The sequence below is a fragment of the Mus musculus genome, chromosome X, assembly GCF_000001635.26.
Source record: "Mus musculus strain C57BL/6J chromosome X, GRCm38.p6 C57BL/6J".
Taxonomy (NCBI): Eukaryota; Metazoa; Chordata; class Mammalia; order Rodentia; family Muridae; genus Mus; species Mus musculus.
In genome coordinates, this window is record NC_000086.7 from 66,646,076 (window position 1) to 66,664,496 (window position 18,421).

Genomic DNA, 18,421 nt, shown 5'->3' on the forward strand with positions numbered 1-18,421 from the left:
AAAAGACAAATTGCTCTGGGTGTTGGCACACTATTCAAAAGAAGATAAAACCCATGCCAAAATAATTAGAATAATTGAACTGAATTTTTGAAATGTCTATATTTTCAATAACATCACAAACCAAAGTCTAAAATAACCTTAAAACTGCAATCACTGTTATTAAGGGCATGTCCTCTTTATGTCAATTTCCTTTATTTAGTAATTTATCTGTCCTTTGGACCTCTTTTTAAAATGTTTGCTTCAAAGGAACACTTTTCTCTGAAAAGGCAGCAATCTTAGAATCCAAGTTCTCTTCTTTCATTCTGTTTATCTGATGCTTTCTAATTCAAGTGGAAAAGTTAGAGAAATAGCATTCTAAGATGAACTATGTATTACTACATAGTAACTTGATATCATTTGCATATCTTATAAACAAGTTTTTTGTCATATATGAAATTTTGGGTTTCCTTTTTTATTTGTTTAAATTTTCTCTCATATATTAATCCTGACTGCAGTTTCCTCTCCTTCCACCACCACCCCGAGTCCTTCCCTCTACCTCCCCTTTCTCCCAAATCTACTCTTCCTCCATTTCCCTTCAATTAAAAGATCAGGTCTCTCAGGGATATCCACCAAACATGGCATAACAAGTTATAATAAGATTAATATTAAATGTATAAAAATATAGGGAGAACTTTATTTTCCCCATTTTATCACTTGAATTGCAGTCACGGGTCTCTAATCCTTTTGTAAAACAAACCATACAATAGGAAAAAAAGCATCCAAACATCCAATATATTCACACTGCTGCTATATAGTATGAAAATGTCATTTGTATTAATAAAAACACGTACACATCTATATATCTTTTGTATTCCATTTTACTTGGAAACTTCCCGCTAAAACTGAAACTTTTTGTAAAAAGTCAGTATAAAGTAACTTTCAAATAAATTGGCCCAATTAATTTTTTTCATGTGCTTCAACCTCTCTTCTACTACAATTATCTCCACAACAGCTCTCACAAAACTTGGTATTGTTTATCATTTAGTGTGTATGTTCACATTCAGAGCACATTTCAAAATGTTACCCACCTACTAAAAATTTTTCTGCTGATGAAAAGTATAGTATCTTCTTTTATTTTTACATTATTATAACTGCCATCCCCTGTGGAAAGGCAGGTTGCTAGATGCTTTCTGAAGACTGGCAAGCATGTGAGACTTGCTTGCAAGGCTAATTAAAATAAATGCATTTCACCCATTACCTAGGCCTACTTGTAGATCCAAATAAATATCAGATTCTTTTTATTGCTAGTATTATATACTTTGCTAAATTTGAGGACTAGTGTGTGTGTGTGTGTGTGTGTGTGTGTTCCCTTTTGCTAGAAACACACCACTTTTCTCAGAACACTCTCTCTTTTCTCCAGTGTACTGTCTCATTATTTTTACATCTGAATGGTCTGTTAGCTTAGCGTTTTGTAGTTGTTTACAGCACCCATTAAATAACTATAAAAAAAGATGACACAGAAATGAGGAAAAGAGAGATGTAACAAATGAACTTCTCTCAACAATAATGTAATGTGCTCCTACTGCCAGTATAATCTTTAGCAAGCACCACCTTGAATGTTTTTCATAAACAAGCATGTTGTTTAAAAGAGGAATGTTTCTATGTAGCTGAAAACAGCCTGTCCATAAGCTATGTTCAAAAATATGTTATTCTGAAATTACTTATCTGAATGGCAGAAATTTCAGAATAACCTTTATCAATATTGAAGTAAGAGGGACAGTAATGATCTTTAGATCCAAGAGATAAATGTAGGCAGTTATTTGAGTTATTACTAAAGTAAACTTCACCAGTTCACAGTATAAAATTATCAGTAAGATTCTTTTTTTAAGGCCCATATAGTCCCTTTCAGCAACCATTATAAAAAGAAGGCCAAAGGGAAAGAGCAAAGGAAGATGCACAGAAGATTCTATTGAGAGGACAGAGGTGATAGTCATTAGTGCTGTGTGAACCTGCTTTAAATGTGCAATAACCTTGACTGCAGAGAATCCTAACGTGCATCCATTAGCTTCCTAGCTCATTTTTGCTCTAATTTTGTACCTTTTTCCTGGCATCATTTTCAACTGTTCTTTTCTTTTCCTTTCCTTCCTTTCTTTCTTTCTTTCTTTCTTTCTTTCTTTCTTTCTTTCTTTCTTTCTTTCTTTCTTTCTTTCTTTCTTTCTTTCTTTTTTTTTCCTGCTGTTTCCTACCAACCCTCAGGCTTTCTGTGCAAGAGGGATTCCACAGACTCCGGGAGGGTAATGAAAAGGTCAGGAGGCTATGGAGATTTCAATGAGGGACCATATCCTCTAGGATGAGGTGGCCGCTGTCTTGGCACCAGAAAATTAACTCCCATTCTTTGTTTAACTGAACCAATTGCAACTTTATCCAGAATCTTTTCGGGCAGTTAGGAAGCAGCTGCAAAGGAGGTAGTTCTTCAGGGGAAATTGCAAAATCCTAACCACCTTCTTGAACTACACTGACTGTTTAAATGCGTGTCTTCCTTTAATAGAATCAGTCTAGACTACTAATAAAGAGGAAAAAGAAATTGGTGGGGGGAGGGGGGAAGCAAAGGAGAGGGCAAGAAAAAGGCCTCCAGAAACCTCTTTGAAGTATTAAAATAATCACTATTAAGGCGGGGTCTGGAACAGTGCTAAGTCTTGCTTTTCTTCAAATGTTTGCTTGCACGAGTCTTCCTGAGCACTGTACAATATGAAAATACCTTCTTTACTACCCTGGGAGGAGATCCTTAAACATATGCAAGCGAACGCCAGTGATTGGGTGCTTACTAGCTAAGGGAGGCAGCGGCATTTCAGGAAGGTGTCCAGCTCAGATTACTGACTGCTTTTTCACTTGTCCATAACTTCCACCCAGGGGTCTTAGGGTCCCCCTCAGATATGATATCAAGCAAGCGTCATCCTTATTTCACTTGACCTGGTCTGAGGGGCAGCACATGGTAGAAGCTGCAAGAGCTGGGCAGAGTTCCAGTAAAGAGGGGCTGACAGGCGAGAGCAGTGCTCTGCAACGCTTGTCAGACAGAGAACTGGAGCAGCGGCTCCTTTGTGGGCTGGTAAATCCCCCTCCCGAGTGCACAGCAGGGACATTTGATCTGCAGGGTGATTGATAAGTGCTAGAGAGGGGCAGCCATCCTTCCCTCCCTCCCTCTTCTCTCCTCTCTCTTTCCCTCCCTCCTTGCCAGAAGCGCTGCTGGGTAGCGAGCTGCTCCAGTAAGGATCTTCCTACCCTGGGGTGGGTGGGTGGGGGGATACCGCCTGCGCTCCTCGCTGCTGTGCCACTCACTGCACGGCCCGCCCGACTGGTACCTAGGAGGTGCTGGCTTCTGAGCCTCTCAGAGACGCGGATGCTGCGGGAGCCTCCAGGGGAAGATCGAGGCGGAGCGCTCTCTCTGGGTAAGTTCGGAATACTCGGGAATGCCGTGGCAATGAGACCCACGAGCCGGGTTTCTTTGGCCTCAAAGTGGGTATGAGCAGGGAGAGGCTAGACTATACCCACCGTGATCAGTCAGCCCTTGTGAATCGCCCTCTCCCCTCGGTACCCTCGGGGCTCTCTCCTTTTTGCCCCTGACCTTCCAAGGCTGTGATAGGGATCCAGGAATCCCAAAGCTAGGAGACCACTGCTACTGCCAGGAATGACCCATGCAAGATCTTCTGCTAGTGAAATGAACCATTCACTGGCAGTGTCCAAGCCCAACGGCAAGGGCAGAGTGGCTTTTGGGATTGAGAGGTCATCCTCTAGCATCAAGATGTTAGCCTTTAAGGTGTAGGAAAGGTGGGGCTACTCTAGGGTTGGCGGTTAGTCCTGACCCATTCAAAGAGGGAACTCCCTTAGAGCCTGTGTCTCCCTAGAAGAGAGATTAGCCTGGAGCACCCAGCAGGCTGAAGCGGGCCTGCTAGACTTCTGACCTGGCTATGGCCTAAGAACTGCAGGAATGAAGTTGGGCTCTGAGTTGCAGCCTGGCCCCCTTCATGACTTGTGGAAAAAGCTTGGGCAAACTGGCTGGTTAGTGACAAAGAAGGCCTGGGCAATAGAATATGCATGTCAACTTCCCTCTTCTTAAGAAGAACAAACATTTTGCTTATTTAAGCATCTGCCCCTGCTACTCTTGAGTTCCCAGTTCACCCTGAACCTTTCCAGCTTCTTAAAAGCTCACTCTTTTCAGCCGTTCTTAGAGATACCCTGGACCAAATGAAACTTACTTAAAAGTGTTTGTCGAATGTGAGGCTTATTTGCTTCCAAATAACAGTCATGTTTCTGAAAAGGGTCTGTGGATGCTCAAAAGCAGGCAGAAAATAGAGTGGCTGAGCAAATTGACTCTTGCAGAAAGGAAATCATGGAATGAAAAACTGGAACTCAGGGACCTTGGTAGGGCTCATCATTACCACCAGGTTTGCTTCATTGTGTAAGTGGTAACAATTTCAAGACCTCCAAATTCCCTATCTCTCCTCTCCTCTTCCTTTTCTTCCCCTCACCTTCCTTCCTGTCTCCTCTCCTTTCATCTCTTATTTTCTCTTCTTTCCTCTTCCTCTCTCCTCTCTTCTCCTTCTCCCCCTCTTCTATCTTTCTCTTTCCTTTCTAGCAAACCAATTCTGGTCTCCAGAGAGTGTGCACAGAATTATCTATGCCTTGAATATTTTACTGTATTTGAGAACTAATAGTAATTATATTTATTTTAGCAGTAAAAACTTTACAATTGTGTGAAATGCCCCACTGAGTTTAGGTATACAATCCTCTAATTCATATTAAGCAGTACTGTGTTGTTTCTAATTTTAGCTTCTTGAAGTTAACCAAGTCAGCAAGTCACCTGGCTGAGGAATGTCCTGATCTGTAAAATAATTCCGGTCTGTTGGGTTTTGTACAGCTGTCACAGTGGATTTTACTTCAGTAAGATAACCTAATTAGCAAGTGTTTGTTAAACTAAAGCCCGAGTGAATAAATCATATCTCCCTAGGAACAATGTACTTTTAATATTTAGAAATACATAGAAAGTGCCCTTTCCTTATGAAAGAAGTGAACTTTTGCTCAGGACATATTACTCAGCCTGCACATAATGATGCACGTGCAGTCGAATGGGAGGCTATCCACCACTGCCCTCCCAACTCCCAGGGCTTCTGTGCTTGTCTCATGGTCGGTCACTCTATGGCCCAGAGAAGGACAATTAAGGCTCCAGTCTGAAATGGCAGCATGAGAGGGAATCCAGAAGTATGGTCAAAGGCTTTTCTTGAAAGGAGCAGGAAGGAAGATCACAATGCCACAGGTGGCCTTAGTGCCAAACTTTATAGACTGCCCCAATCTTTATTAGAGAGGAAGGAATTTGTATAAGCTACACAGGTCAAAGATTTCTGCTTTAACAGGGAGAGAAACAGGATAAAACGGGTGGTTTCCCATTCATGAATGGCTTATTTTGCCTGGGGCATTGCCTACCTTCCATTTTGGCTAGGCAATGAAATCCTGCATAAATTCTGTAGCAGATCTAAAGAGGAGAGGAAGGTGAATTGTTTGTGCAGCAGGCACATTTAATCAGTCCCTTTCTTCACTGTGTCTTTCCCTCGGTTTTCCTCACTTCTCTCTTTCTATCAGAGGTGGCCTGTAGCTCCTCCAAGCAACAGTAGACATTATTCACACATGCAAATGGGCTCCCCTCTTGAGACTCCTGGACCCAAGGAGTAATAATATATTAAGTAGAAAAGAGATAATGCAGGCAAAAATCCAACACCTAGCCAATTAGTGATGCTCTAGAAAGGTTATGTGAAACCAAATGCAACATCAGGGCCCAGAGGATCAGCACTCCTTTGGCATTAGCAAATGGAAACAGTAAGCTCCTAAAAGTAGTGACAGGCATGGCTGCAGAGTTAGATCAAGAACCCTGGTATTCTGTGTCTCAGCTCAAGATTCCTAGTACCCTTTTCTTTAGGAGGAGTCATTTCTCCTGCCCTGCATTCTTCCCTGTTTTTTTTTTTTTTTGGGGGGGGGGAGGGTTGGGGGGTGGGGAGAGGATCCCAGCCCTTGCAGCCTAGAGGGCTCAACAACTCTTGCCTTGGCTCCCACTCCTAGCAGAGCCTCAGCCTGGCAATGCTTTTCTGACACCCACTCCACTTCACTTTCCTCCAGGCAAAAAAGCACACGTTTAAGACTCATTATCTGGCTAAGTATAAATCTCAGGGGGAGAAGCATTTTATTTTTGTTTGGCTCAGTCTACCAGTTACTGTTTGAGCTGGCTTTCCAGAGTCCAGGCAAATAGCTGTTTGGCTGGTCATCACCAAGGAAGTAATTCCCTAAGCACTGAAACAGAGCTTTCTCCGTATATAAAGTATTGATCCCCTAGGAGAACTCTTCTCACTCCCACACAGACACACTAGCGCAGGAACACCCCACTCTGCACCTAAAGAGTCTTCCCAGCTAGCAGTCTGCCTAGCTGGCATCAGTCCTACACACACACACACACACACACACACACACACACACACACACACACACACAAAGTTCCTGGGAGGCTCTGGACCCCTCCTTGGGAGTCTGCCATGAGATGAGTCTTAATGGCCAAGTCACTGTCCTTATGCCATGTGTAGGTGAGGGAGGTCAAGTGAAGGAGATCACTAGAACTGGTCTGGATTTGGGGAGTTTCGCTGAGGCCAGAACCAAAGGGGGCTGGGCCGCCTGCTTGAGAAACAAAACTCCTGTTCAGAAGGAGCTTCTCTTGCAGCCAGCCGGGCTGGAGATAGAGTAATTCTGAAGCAACTGACGCAGCTGGGAATTGAGCTGTGCAAAGCTTTCACTCACAGGGAAGGGAAGCGTCTGCCCCACCCTCCCCCACCAAGCGCCCTGGATACACTGCCCACACTCCTCTCCTCCGTGACGTCACCCCTAGTCCTGTCCCGAGGAGCCTGCAAAACCTCTCAAATTCAAACTGCTAGACGCACTGCTGCTGCTGCCACTGGATTGAAAGCGCGCGCCCAGGCGCCGCTGTGGCAGCCGCCCGCAGTGACCCAGTCCGAAAGACCTCCCTATGTAATCGCATCCCTGGTTCCCCACAGCGCAGCTTCTTTCTGTTCCAATCCTCCTCTTCCTCTCTGGCCGCCAGCCGGATTTCTAATTTCTGCGCACCCCACCCCCCTGCCCAATCAAATTAATTCAAGCAACAAAAAAAGCAAAGCTTCCCCCACTGCAAGCGGCATCTTCTTTTACTTTGCTCTCTTTCTCTTCCTGAAGATGCTAAACTACTGGTGGACTGAAGAGGAGAGGAGCCCCGTCTTCTCCTGATGTGTGAGTAACCCCCAGCCAGAGCTTTCTCTGCACTCTCATTCTGTCCCCTCCGCCAGCTCCCTGACTCTTAATTTTTCCACCCCTTTTTTGTGCAGTTTAAAAAAAAAAAAAGTAAAGCAATTTCTACTGCAAGCCCAAGACGGGCAATCCACTTGAGATTTCTTCAAAATACCCCAGGGGAGGAGGAGATGGGCCGGATTTAGTAGGACAACTCGATTACTAATGACTCCGTGGCTGGCTGTGACCCGCAGGGAAATCAGGTGCAAGCATGTGTGTTCCAGGATGCGTTGTGTGGGTGGGCTGGGGGTAGTGGGTAGAGAGAAAGAAAAGAAACTGCTTTGAAATACGCAATGATTTCATTCTTCCTTGCTGCCTACCCCCTCACTCTCCCTCCCTCCCACCCGCCTGCCTCCTAGCTTTGCCATTTTAATCGGGCTTCCTTGTTTCTTTTTTCCCTGCATCCCGCTTTCTCCCCCGTCCCTCAATCAAGGTTTGCCTGTAAGTACCTGAGCTGACATCGAAGGTGCTTAAAGATGCTGAGCGGCGTTTGGTTCCTCAGTGTGTTAACAGTGGCCGGGATCTTACAGACCGAGAGTCGCAAAACTGCCAAAGACATTTGCAAGATCCGCTGCTTGTGCGAAGAGAAGGAAAACGTACTGAATATTAACTGTGAAAACAAAGGATTTACAACTGTCAGTTTGCTTCAACCCCCCCAGTATCGCATCTATCAGCTGTTTCTCAACGGAAACCTCTTGACCAGACTGTATCCAAATGAGTTTGTCAATTATTCAAATGCGGTGACTCTTCATCTAGGTAACAATGGGCTGCAGGAGATCCGACCTGGGGCATTTAGTGGTCTGAAAACTCTCAAAAGACTGCACCTCAATAACAACAAACTGGAGGTATTGCGAGAGGACACTTTTCTAGGCCTAGAGAGTCTGGAGTACCTCCAAGCTGACTACAATTACATCAGCACCATCGAGGCAGGGGCATTCAGCAAACTGAATAAGCTGAAAGTACTCATCCTGAATGACAACCTTTTGCTGTCTTTGCCCAGTAATGTGTTTCGGTTTGTCCTGCTGACTCACTTAGACCTGAGGGGGAACAGGTTGAAAGTAATGCCTTTTGCTGGTGTCCTTGAACATATTGGAGGAATCATGGAAATTCAGCTGGAAGAAAACCCGTGGAATTGCACCTGTGACTTACTTCCTCTCAAGGCATGGCTGGACACCATTACTGTTTTTGTGGGGGAGATTGTCTGTGAAACCCCTTTCAGGTTACATGGGAAAGATGTGACCCAGCTGACCAGACAAGACCTCTGTCCCAGAAAAAGTGCAAGTGGTGATTCTAGTCAGAGGAGCAGCCATTCAGACACACATGTTCAAAGGCTGACCCCTACAACAAATCCTGCTCTCAACCCAACCAGAGCTCCAAAAGCCAGCCGGCCACCCAAAATGAGAAATCGTCCGACTCCTCGAGTGACTGTGTCAAAAGACCGGCAGAGCTTTGGCCCGATCATGGTGTACCAGACCAAGTCCCCCGTGGCCCTCACCTGTCCCAGCAGCTGTGTCTGTACTTCTCAGAGCTCAGACAATGGTCTAAATGTGAATTGCCAAGAAAGGAAGTTCACTAACATCTCTGACCTACAGCCCAAACCTACCAGTCCAAAGAAACTCTACCTAACAGGGAACTATCTCCAAACAGTCTATAAGAATGACCTCTTAGAATACAGTTCACTGGATTTGTTGCATTTAGGAAACAACAGGATTGCAGTCATTCAGGAAGGTGCCTTTACAAACCTGACCAGTTTACGAAGACTTTATCTGAATGGCAATTACCTTGAAGTGCTGTATCCTTCTATGTTTGATGGACTGCAGAGCTTGCAGTATCTCTATTTAGAGTATAATGTCATTAAGGAAATTAAGCCTCTGACCTTTGATGCTTTGATTAACCTCCAGCTCCTGTTTCTGAATAACAACCTGCTGAGGTCCTTACCTGATAATATATTTGGGGGCACAGCCCTCACCAGGCTGAATCTGAGAAACAATCATTTTTCTCACCTGCCTGTGAAAGGGGTCCTGGACCAGCTTCCTGCTTTTATCCAGATAGATCTGCAAGAGAACCCATGGGACTGCACCTGTGACATCATGGGGCTAAAGGACTGGACCGAACATGCCAATTCTCCTGTCATCATCAATGAGGTGACTTGTGAGTCTCCCGCTAAGCATGCAGGGGAGATACTGAAATTCCTGGGAAGGGAGGCTATTTGTCCAGAAAATCCTAACCTGTCAGATGGGACTATTTTGTCAATGAATCACAACACAGACACACCTAGATCACTTAGTGTGTCTCCTAGTTCTTACCCCGAACTACACACTGAAGTTCCACTCTCCGTTTTAATTTTAGGATTGCTTGTGGTTTTTATCCTGTCTGTCTGTTTTGGGGCGGGGTTGTTCGTCTTTGTTCTGAAGCGTCGAAAGGGAGTGCCAAATGTTCCCAGGAATGCCACCAACTTAGATGTAAGTTCCTTCCAGTTACAATATGGGTCTTACAACACCGAGACTAATGATAAAGCTGATGGCCACGTCTATAACTACATTCCTCCACCTGTGGGTCAGATGTGCCAAAACCCCATCTACATGCAGAAGGAAGGAGACCCAGTGGCCTATTACCGAAATCTGCAGGACTTCAGCTATGGCAACCTGGAGGAAAAAAAAGAAGAACCTGCCACACTTGCTTACACAATAAGTGCCACTGAGTTGCTAGAAAAACAGGCCACACCAAGAGAGCCTGAGCTGCTGTATCAGAATATTGCTGAGCGAGTTAAAGAACTTCCCAGTGCAGGCCTAGTCCACTATAACTTTTGTACCTTACCTAAAAGGCAGTTTGCCCCTTCATATGAATCTCGACGCCAAAACCAAGACAGAATCAATAAAACCGTTTTATATGGGACTCCCAGAAAATGCTTTGTGGGGCAGTCAAAGCCAGACCACCCTTTACTGCAAGCTAAACCGCAATCGGAACCAGACTACCTCGAAGTTCTGGAAAAACAAACTGCAATCAGTCAGCTGTGAAGGGAAACCATTTACAACCCTCTAGCATCAAAGGATGCAGCTCCAGACTGTTGGAAGCACTGCCTTTGCTTTTGTTGTGTCCTCCCTTCCCCAGTGCTAATGGGAGACTGAAAGCCTTTGGGAGATGGGGTGAAGCAATGATCTTGCTCTCGCAAGCTTTCCTTTAAATTATTTTCTCTTTTGCTCTCCTAATCCCGTTCCCCCTCTCTTCTTAGAAACCGTCAGAGAACATGAATGTTTCTACAATGCATTTTTTCATGTATTTTTGTTTAGGTTTCATTTCTATTTTCTTTCTTTTTTTTTCTTTCTTTTTTTTTTCTTTCCCAGTGTGGGAGTGGAAAGAAATGACAGAGAATGAAGGAAAAGTAGGCAAAGTTTTCAAATGAAAACATTTTGTAGAAGATCTCCAAAGATCTTTTGGGACTACAACTTTTTTTTTTTTTTTTTTTTTTTTTTTTTTTTTTTTTGTAAATAATGGTCTATGGTATTGCCATCTTCAGTTACCGAGTATAGGCCTGGGCATCGCTACTTTGTGTGAAAGTGCCTTTGCACTTAAAGACGTAACTTAAATGTTGCTTTTAGCTTTGAAAATTGAAAGTATTTTAATGTGCTGTATTTTTAAAATTGAAATCAATGTAAAATAGATCTATATGTCAACTATATTAAGTCAACGTACAGTTTGCTTGAGTTATAGAAACCAGCCTGTCATCAAACGATTCTAGCTTAGGACTTTATAGATGTAAATGTAAAATATTTCCTTTCTTCTGGGTTTGGTATAAGTGATTTTATTTAAGTCAAGTAAGGGGATTTAACAGTGGACTAGAGGGCATAAGCCACCTCTGGATTAATAATTCATTAATAAAATATATTTAACCCAATATCAGAGTGAATTGAACAATTAATGCCCTTCTGTGAATCATTATTTTACACTAACATGGTCAATGTTTTAGATTATTTTCCTAATTAAGAGTACATTGCACAACTAGTAGTATATTTTTTCTGCATTAGATATTTTTATATATTTAAATGAAACTCTGTATTTCTAACTTTTTAATTGAAACTAATATTTTTTCTGCCTATTGCAACATTTTCTATAAACACATACCAGTAGAGGCCGCCACACACCTCATTTAACCAAGACACAAGAGCCATTAAATACCTTGAAGACTTCAAAGGTAAGATGAAAACTTCCCACGTAAGTTCTCTGCAAATTCAAGACAGCAGAGATAAAAATTACATATCTCAAATTTTATTTCTTTGAGAATCAAAAATTAGACACAGAATTCTTCTCAATTTTCACAAAGAGAGATTTTCCTCTTGATTTTAATTGAAGTGTTAATGAGGTGCTATCAAATCAGGCACTTATTTGCATCTCCAAATCCATTAACAGTTACCTAAACCACAGCAGTAAGCGTCTTTTTTCCTTCTGCCTTCTTGGGGCACGCTTTACTTGAAATTTTTTCTTCTTAGCTTCAGCAAGCCTTTCGTTTTGTTCTTAGCAATCAATTATTTTAACTAACCAACTCTATATAACATTTATGAAGCCTTATTAGACTGTAAATAATTTTTAGATGCAAACATTATTGTATGATTTAAACAAACAGCCTTTCTTTACAACAAAAATAGTTTTGTTTTGTCTATTGTAAATCCTTATGCAACTGGGATGGTGATCAGCATATAAAGTAGTCCAGCTTTTCAATTCCTTATTAAAGCAAGTGATGGCGTCTGAAAGAAGCACACTGTTTCCTTTTCATAAATAGGTTACTGCACATAATAATCCTTTATTATCATGTGGAGATTGAAGTGGATCCTGATAAGTTACTTTTAAAGCATTAAATTGACTAATAGTACATTACCAGTATTAACAATTCATGCTACAGGCTTTCAATTAGAAATTACTTAACTCCAAATCATTTTGATTAATAATTAATGGTGCAAAATGGACTTTTTAAACAACAGAAGGTAATTGTGCCCATATATAAAAGTAAAGGATACTCAAGGAAAAAAAAGATTTTAACAATCTGAAATCCCTGGATATCTACTAACTAATATATTCACTGTTTGCTTAAAAGTCATAATTGCCATTTATATCCATTAGCTCACAACTGAAAATGGTGGGTCAGAGTGATCTACACATATGTATAGAAATTTTCATTTTGTATAAAAGAAGCCAGAGTAGTGAATGAGTCGGACATTCTGGAAAGTGCTTCATCTTTGGGTGACATTTATATATAAATACAAGAGTTTTAAACATTTTCTTAAAGAGGCTTTCCTTTGGTTTAATGGTCAATACATTATACAGAGGCAGATATTTGGGGAAGTAATTGTGAAGGCAAATCAGCATATATCATATTAAGATAGTTTTTATAGGCTTTAACTGTGATTTGATCTGTTAATGACATGATTCTACTTCACTGTTTGTTCTCATTCTCCTGAAAAGTAAAACATGCGTGTTAATGACAAATTAGTTTATTAATCTTAATGAAAAGTAACTTACTTCTCATTCATTATCATGATTTTTTGAAGAGGCCTCCTGGAAGAACTCAAACCCACAAATTCTTTAGCTCAATAATTACTATTCATTTCAATATTTTCATGTTTCTAGATTTGTACTTTATTTACATTGAGTTATAAAATCAAGTCTTTCAGGTATGATACAAATGGTTTTATTTAAAAGCATAATAGCACACCTTGTGTTTTAATTGTTACTGTCAAATGCAAGTATAAGCACTTCAAGATTAATTACTTTATTGACATTCCCACTGGTTGGATTCTGATTTTCTTTATAGGCTCAAGCACTACCAAAGCTATTTTACTTTAAGGATTTTATTTTTAACTCCTCCAGCTGGATATGTTATTCCTTCCCTTACTATTTCACAAGCAGATCGTAATGAGTGTGAGCCTAGCAAGTACTGGTCCAGGCAAGATAGTGGCATTCCTAGGACCCCACCTGGAACAGAACTAGATGCCTGGCCCTACAAAATGTCAAACAGCAATTACTCTACATTCTACTGTTTAATTAGTTACTTTCATGGCTTCTACATATTCCAGTGGGTAAATTTGTACAAAATTCTCAAAAATACTACTCCTCAAACTTCACACCATTGCCAAGAATATTTGGTATGAACTTAGGTCAACCTTCGTGCCTTCTTTCCTCAGGCATTTGGTGAGTAAGAAAAAGACCCTTTAATGTCTTCTTTGTCCTCTGACTTTTAAGTTGACTGACTTTTTCTAAATAATTCCTGTCATAAAGGGCTTAATATTTTAAAGATTTTTAAAGTATATGTAACGAATTAAAGATAGTTTCTGTCATTTCTCAAACTTTGAAAATTCCTTATGATACTATACTACACATTCCAGAAACATACTACATTTGAATGCTAGAGTTAACAAAGCCTTCCAGATGGTTCTCTTACTCAATTTGTTTCCTCATTCATTCATTCATTCATTCACTCATTTAATATATCTTGAGTGCTCTCTTCCCTGGTGCCTGGAGCTGCTGTGTGCAGAGGGGCCACAGATATATAAGACAGGATCTCTAATTGCCTCACCCCATGCCTTCACCCCTACTCCCACTGATACTAAATCCCCCTCCCTTCACAGACCTCCCAAATTTGGTAAGGAGCATAGTACAAAATAGAAGAGAGCTTTACCTGAATGAAAATCACTCCCAGGTAGGCAGTGGGGACAAGAATCCAGTGCAGAAGGTTGAGTTTTAAAATTCTCTGGAGTAAAATATTGAATGAATAAACCATAAATAGACTGGTTACCATGTAAGTGCTATTAACATATCTTTGGAATTACATAGATAAAATGGGAAAATCCCACTAAAATAAACTTAAATCACAGCAGAATTAAGTCCAATTATGGCCTGATGATAGCTATATATTTGTGCTATCTACATCTACTTTGTAAAGTTGAATACCAGAATTGTAAATATAAAAACCACTAATATACTTCAAGTTTTGGGATATTCATGTTTTAGAGGCAACATTTACTATCTATTTTAGTGGCGTAAAAGGTAATATTTTGGCTCACATGCCTTTACCTATACAATAAGAGACTTTAGTGTGTGAGAGAGATCAAAGAACTATGTTTAAGCCTACTTTGCTCCTCACAATGGTCGTGGAAAAAGTGCTGTGTAAATTGAAGTTTTAAAAGAATCAAATTCTATTTTAAGTGCATTAAGGGAGCTACCATTTAGATAAAATTTGGGAATCTCATTAAGAGGCAGAAAACTATTTTATAATGCAAATAACCATTCTATGTGTTTTGTATATTTGGATTTTCAATATCAATTTTGCTTAAAAACAAGTTCACATGCATAATAAGAGTGTGTTTTGTCAGCATTGCTTGTACTATTCATTTCTTGGTTGCTAAGGGCTTATACTTAAAGTCTGCTGCAGTTTTATGTGAATTGAGCTATCTATGATTATGATAGCACAATAGCATTCCTGAACGTCTGGACTAGCAAGCCCATTTCAATACAATTGAACACAGGACTCTTGCTCAACAGCATCTCCCCTCCCAAGACCTTGTTTCCTTAGAGGGTAGACTGACTCCTGTATTCACATCCTATAAAGTGCTTAGGAATACAGGTTTTATTAAAAAAATACATATGTTACTATGTAAACATATTGAATTGCATGTGTGTTGGAAATTTTTAGCAGTATTTTAGCTTGAAAGTATGTGTACAAATTCTGTTAGCTTAGTTGCAAATAATTGTTCTCAAGTTGTTGGAATAAATGGCAAATGAAACAATTTATTATGTAAATAAATTCTTGTGCCAAATAGTGACATTGTTTAAGAAAATAAATGACATATTTTGGGCTGTTAATAGGCAAATGAAATACTGAAAATGTGATCAAATTATATTGTATTTTATTGGATAAACTGTTTAGTTATTTTATGCTGTAGTTAGCTTTCAGTTAATAAATAAATATTCACTAAAAATGCATGTTTTGGATTAGTTAGAAAAGTCTTTTTTGGATTTGTTTTTTGAGACAAGATCCTCCTGGCTACCCTGGAGCTAGCTATTTATATCATGCTGGCCTCAAACTCACAGAGATCTGCCTGCCTACTCCTCCTGAGTGCTGAGATTAAAGGTTTGTGCCACCACACCCAGCCCTAGTTTTTTGAATCTTAAGAATTAATAGCAAAGGTGACAGCCAAAATAAGAATAAGGCTTTCAAGATAGATTTAGTTATTCCAGAGTCTAGGCTAGAAGTGCAGTTGATTCGTGTTCCCCTGGGAAATAGCTTTGTAAACAGTATCACATCATTTTTATTTTAAAATATTATTTTACATTTAGCGTATAGTGCCACTTTGTCCTAATTATCTGTCAGATTGTTACCTGAAAATTTGCAACAGTTCAATCATCACAGAATGTTGAAAAAATCTAGTAATCTATGGTACTGTCTAGCTCACAAACTGACTACCAAACAGGCAGCATAATTGAATTAATCCTTAATGGATTCCTTTAGAAGTTAAGCCTTTTTTTTATTTCATACTGCTATCACTTCATGATAAAAATTGCTTTAGTGAATGGATGAGTGAATTGCTGAGATGTTGATTCTTATATGAAGACTGAAGAAAAGGTTGAAACCCAGAGAATCTAAGTTCATAGTAACCATGGATGATTGGCTGTTGTAGGAACTCTTAAACATTTAGTTATAAGATGTTTACAACATAATACACACACACACACAGAGACACACACACACAGAGACTTACACACACCACATAGACACACAGACATACACACACACACACACACACATCCCATACGGGAATAGAAAAGTAGGTTAGGCTAATAGGCAGGAAAAATTTATCAAACGTTTACATAAAGTGGGTTCCAACTTCTAGTGATACTATGATTTGTCCATTGAACTCAGTGATATCATTCTAAAGCACAAAAGTTGCTTTAATGATTGGCTATGTGACTGCTCTTTCATTGGCTATAGGAAACATTTGATTATGAATTGAGTAAAATTTCACTGTGACAAGTTTAAATGATATTTTTTGCCAGAATCCAACCGGCTTCTTCAGTCTTCCAGATAGGAGAGGATCAAGCCTATATCAAATACCAATTCTGTCAGAAAAGAATGGTTTCAAAAATTATTATTTATACAAAATAAGAATCTACAGGTTGTATTTCCCTGAGATGAGTCCTACAATGTGAGGTATTGACCTTACAGGGATTGTAAAGGTGCCAAGATGATCATAGATGTCACTGGACCTTCACTGTTCAGTTGGAACAATCATAGATGTCACTGGACCTTCACTGTTCATTTGGAACAATCATAGGTCTCACTGGACCTTCACTGTTCAGTTGGAACAATCATAGGTCTCACTGGACCTTCACTGCTCAGTTGGAATAGTAATGGACTGGATGAACTTAACGGATCTCTTATACTTGGGTATTTAATGATCTAGGCCACACACACACACACACACACACACACACACACACACACACACAAAAGATTGCTACAAATGAAAGAAGGACAGTCAGGCAATAATTACTCAAGTAGGAAAATCTCTTTCCTTACTTTTCATGTCAGAACTCTATTTTGGATATAGTTCTAACCTTATTCTGTCTCTACAGGACTCAAACGCATAATTTACCTCAGGTTAACATTTCTTCATAAATTTAACTTAAAAGGCTTAAACACTTGTAAAAACTTCTTGTATAATGATAACATCTTACCATTTTTGTGTGTGGGGGGTAGGCATTAAGAGTTTTCCACATATTTGTTTTTCAAGAGGATTATCAGTTCTCTTGATGAATGATTTTAGCTATTCTGTGTGGTGACTAAACAGATTAAAATTTGAATCCCTCTAGGAAGACCACATCATCATAGAGAAGGAAAAGCCACACATCACCCACTGAATTGTTCATAACTGCCCACTTTTAGTCAACATTTACAAGGTTTTCTCATGAAAGAAACTGATGGACCTTTGGACAAATCAGTTGAGCTTGAGAAATCGAGTGATTCATTGCAGTGAGCAATGCACTAAGCTGACAAGCGGTATGAGGTCTCTTACTGCTTGGAAATTGCAGTGGTAGTTTTAATGCTGGGCCAGTGTGTTCCTATCTGATCAAATAGATTTTAACTGGAAACAAAGAATTAAACACCTCAACTTTATAATGCTTTGCTGTCATATTTTTGTAAGACTGGAAAAAGAAAGCAAAGTCCCTTCAAGAAGTTCTGCTCCTAATTTCTGACTGGCTTGTTAAATAATGCTATTAAAAGGAAGTAAAGGTTATCTTTGTCCAAAAAAAAATAAAATTCTCCAAAGAACAATTAAAATGATGCTAGTTAATAATTAACTATTTAATCTCAGTATGATTACGTTTGAAATACCTAACTTAAACATTTAAAGCCATTATTTTTAAACTGCATTGTTTAGATTTTGTTTTTAGCAAGTTCAGTTTCTGTACAAATATGAAATCAGAACAGAGGATAAATTAATAATTCTTCTGTTTATAGATTGAAATGGGGCAAAGCCTTGGCTGGCATTGTTTGTTTGATTTTTGTTTTGTTTTGTTATTGTTTTGCTTTGTTCCTTAAGTCAGATTTCTTGAGTTTATTGCCAGAAGAAGTTTACCAGAGTCTCAAATGATTTATAATGCAGTCACAATTCTCTTTTGTCTCCTGCATTCTTATACATCAGAACCCCCACAATAATAATATGTAACATAAAACCATTTTCTAAATTTTCATTAAGCAAAACGTGAATGTATTTTCATTCATTAAAATACTACATCATTCTCAAGCTGGAAGCATTATATTTTCAACAACTATCAACCTGTTCTACAACATACAAATTTTAAAAAAAATTACCCTAAAAATTCTAATGCTCCTTTTGTCTTTAATAAACTCTAAAATTATTCTTTTCCCACGACCTTATTGCACTCTTAAATATTAAAACTGTGAATTAATTTACACAAAGAGTATGTGTAATTTCTGGTAGCTCTTATGTGGTACCAGATTGTCTCTAAAAATATGATTGGTGGAATGCTCACTGTGTGCTGGATACTCAAACAG

General features: G+C 39.7%; 1 protein-coding gene across 5 annotated transcripts; it reads left to right on the forward strand.

The window, feature by feature from the left end:
- Positions 1 to 2,875: 2,875 nt before the first annotated feature.
- On the forward strand, positions 2,876 to 15,327 carry Slitrk2 (SLIT and NTRK-like family, member 2). Of its 5 annotated transcripts, none has more exons than XM_006528016.2 (4): positions 2,876 to 3,425; positions 7,243 to 7,296; positions 7,392 to 7,566; positions 7,787 to 15,327. In XM_006528016.2, the coding sequence occupies exon 4, from the start codon at positions 7,830 to 7,832 to the stop codon at positions 10,368 to 10,370; it is 2,541 nt and encodes an 846-aa protein (XP_006528079.1). In that variant the 5' UTR covers positions 2,876 to 3,425; positions 7,243 to 7,296; positions 7,392 to 7,566; positions 7,787 to 7,829; the 3' UTR covers positions 10,371 to 15,327. The 5 variants fall into 5 exon arrangements, with proteins under 5 accessions (XP_006528079.1, XP_006528077.1, NP_001154903.1 ...); XM_006528014.2 differs by having other exon boundaries at positions 7,392 to 7,556; NM_001161431.1 differs by lacking the exon at positions 7,392 to 7,566 and having other exon boundaries at positions 3,243 to 3,425.
- Positions 15,328 to 18,421: the final 3,094 nt, after the last annotated feature.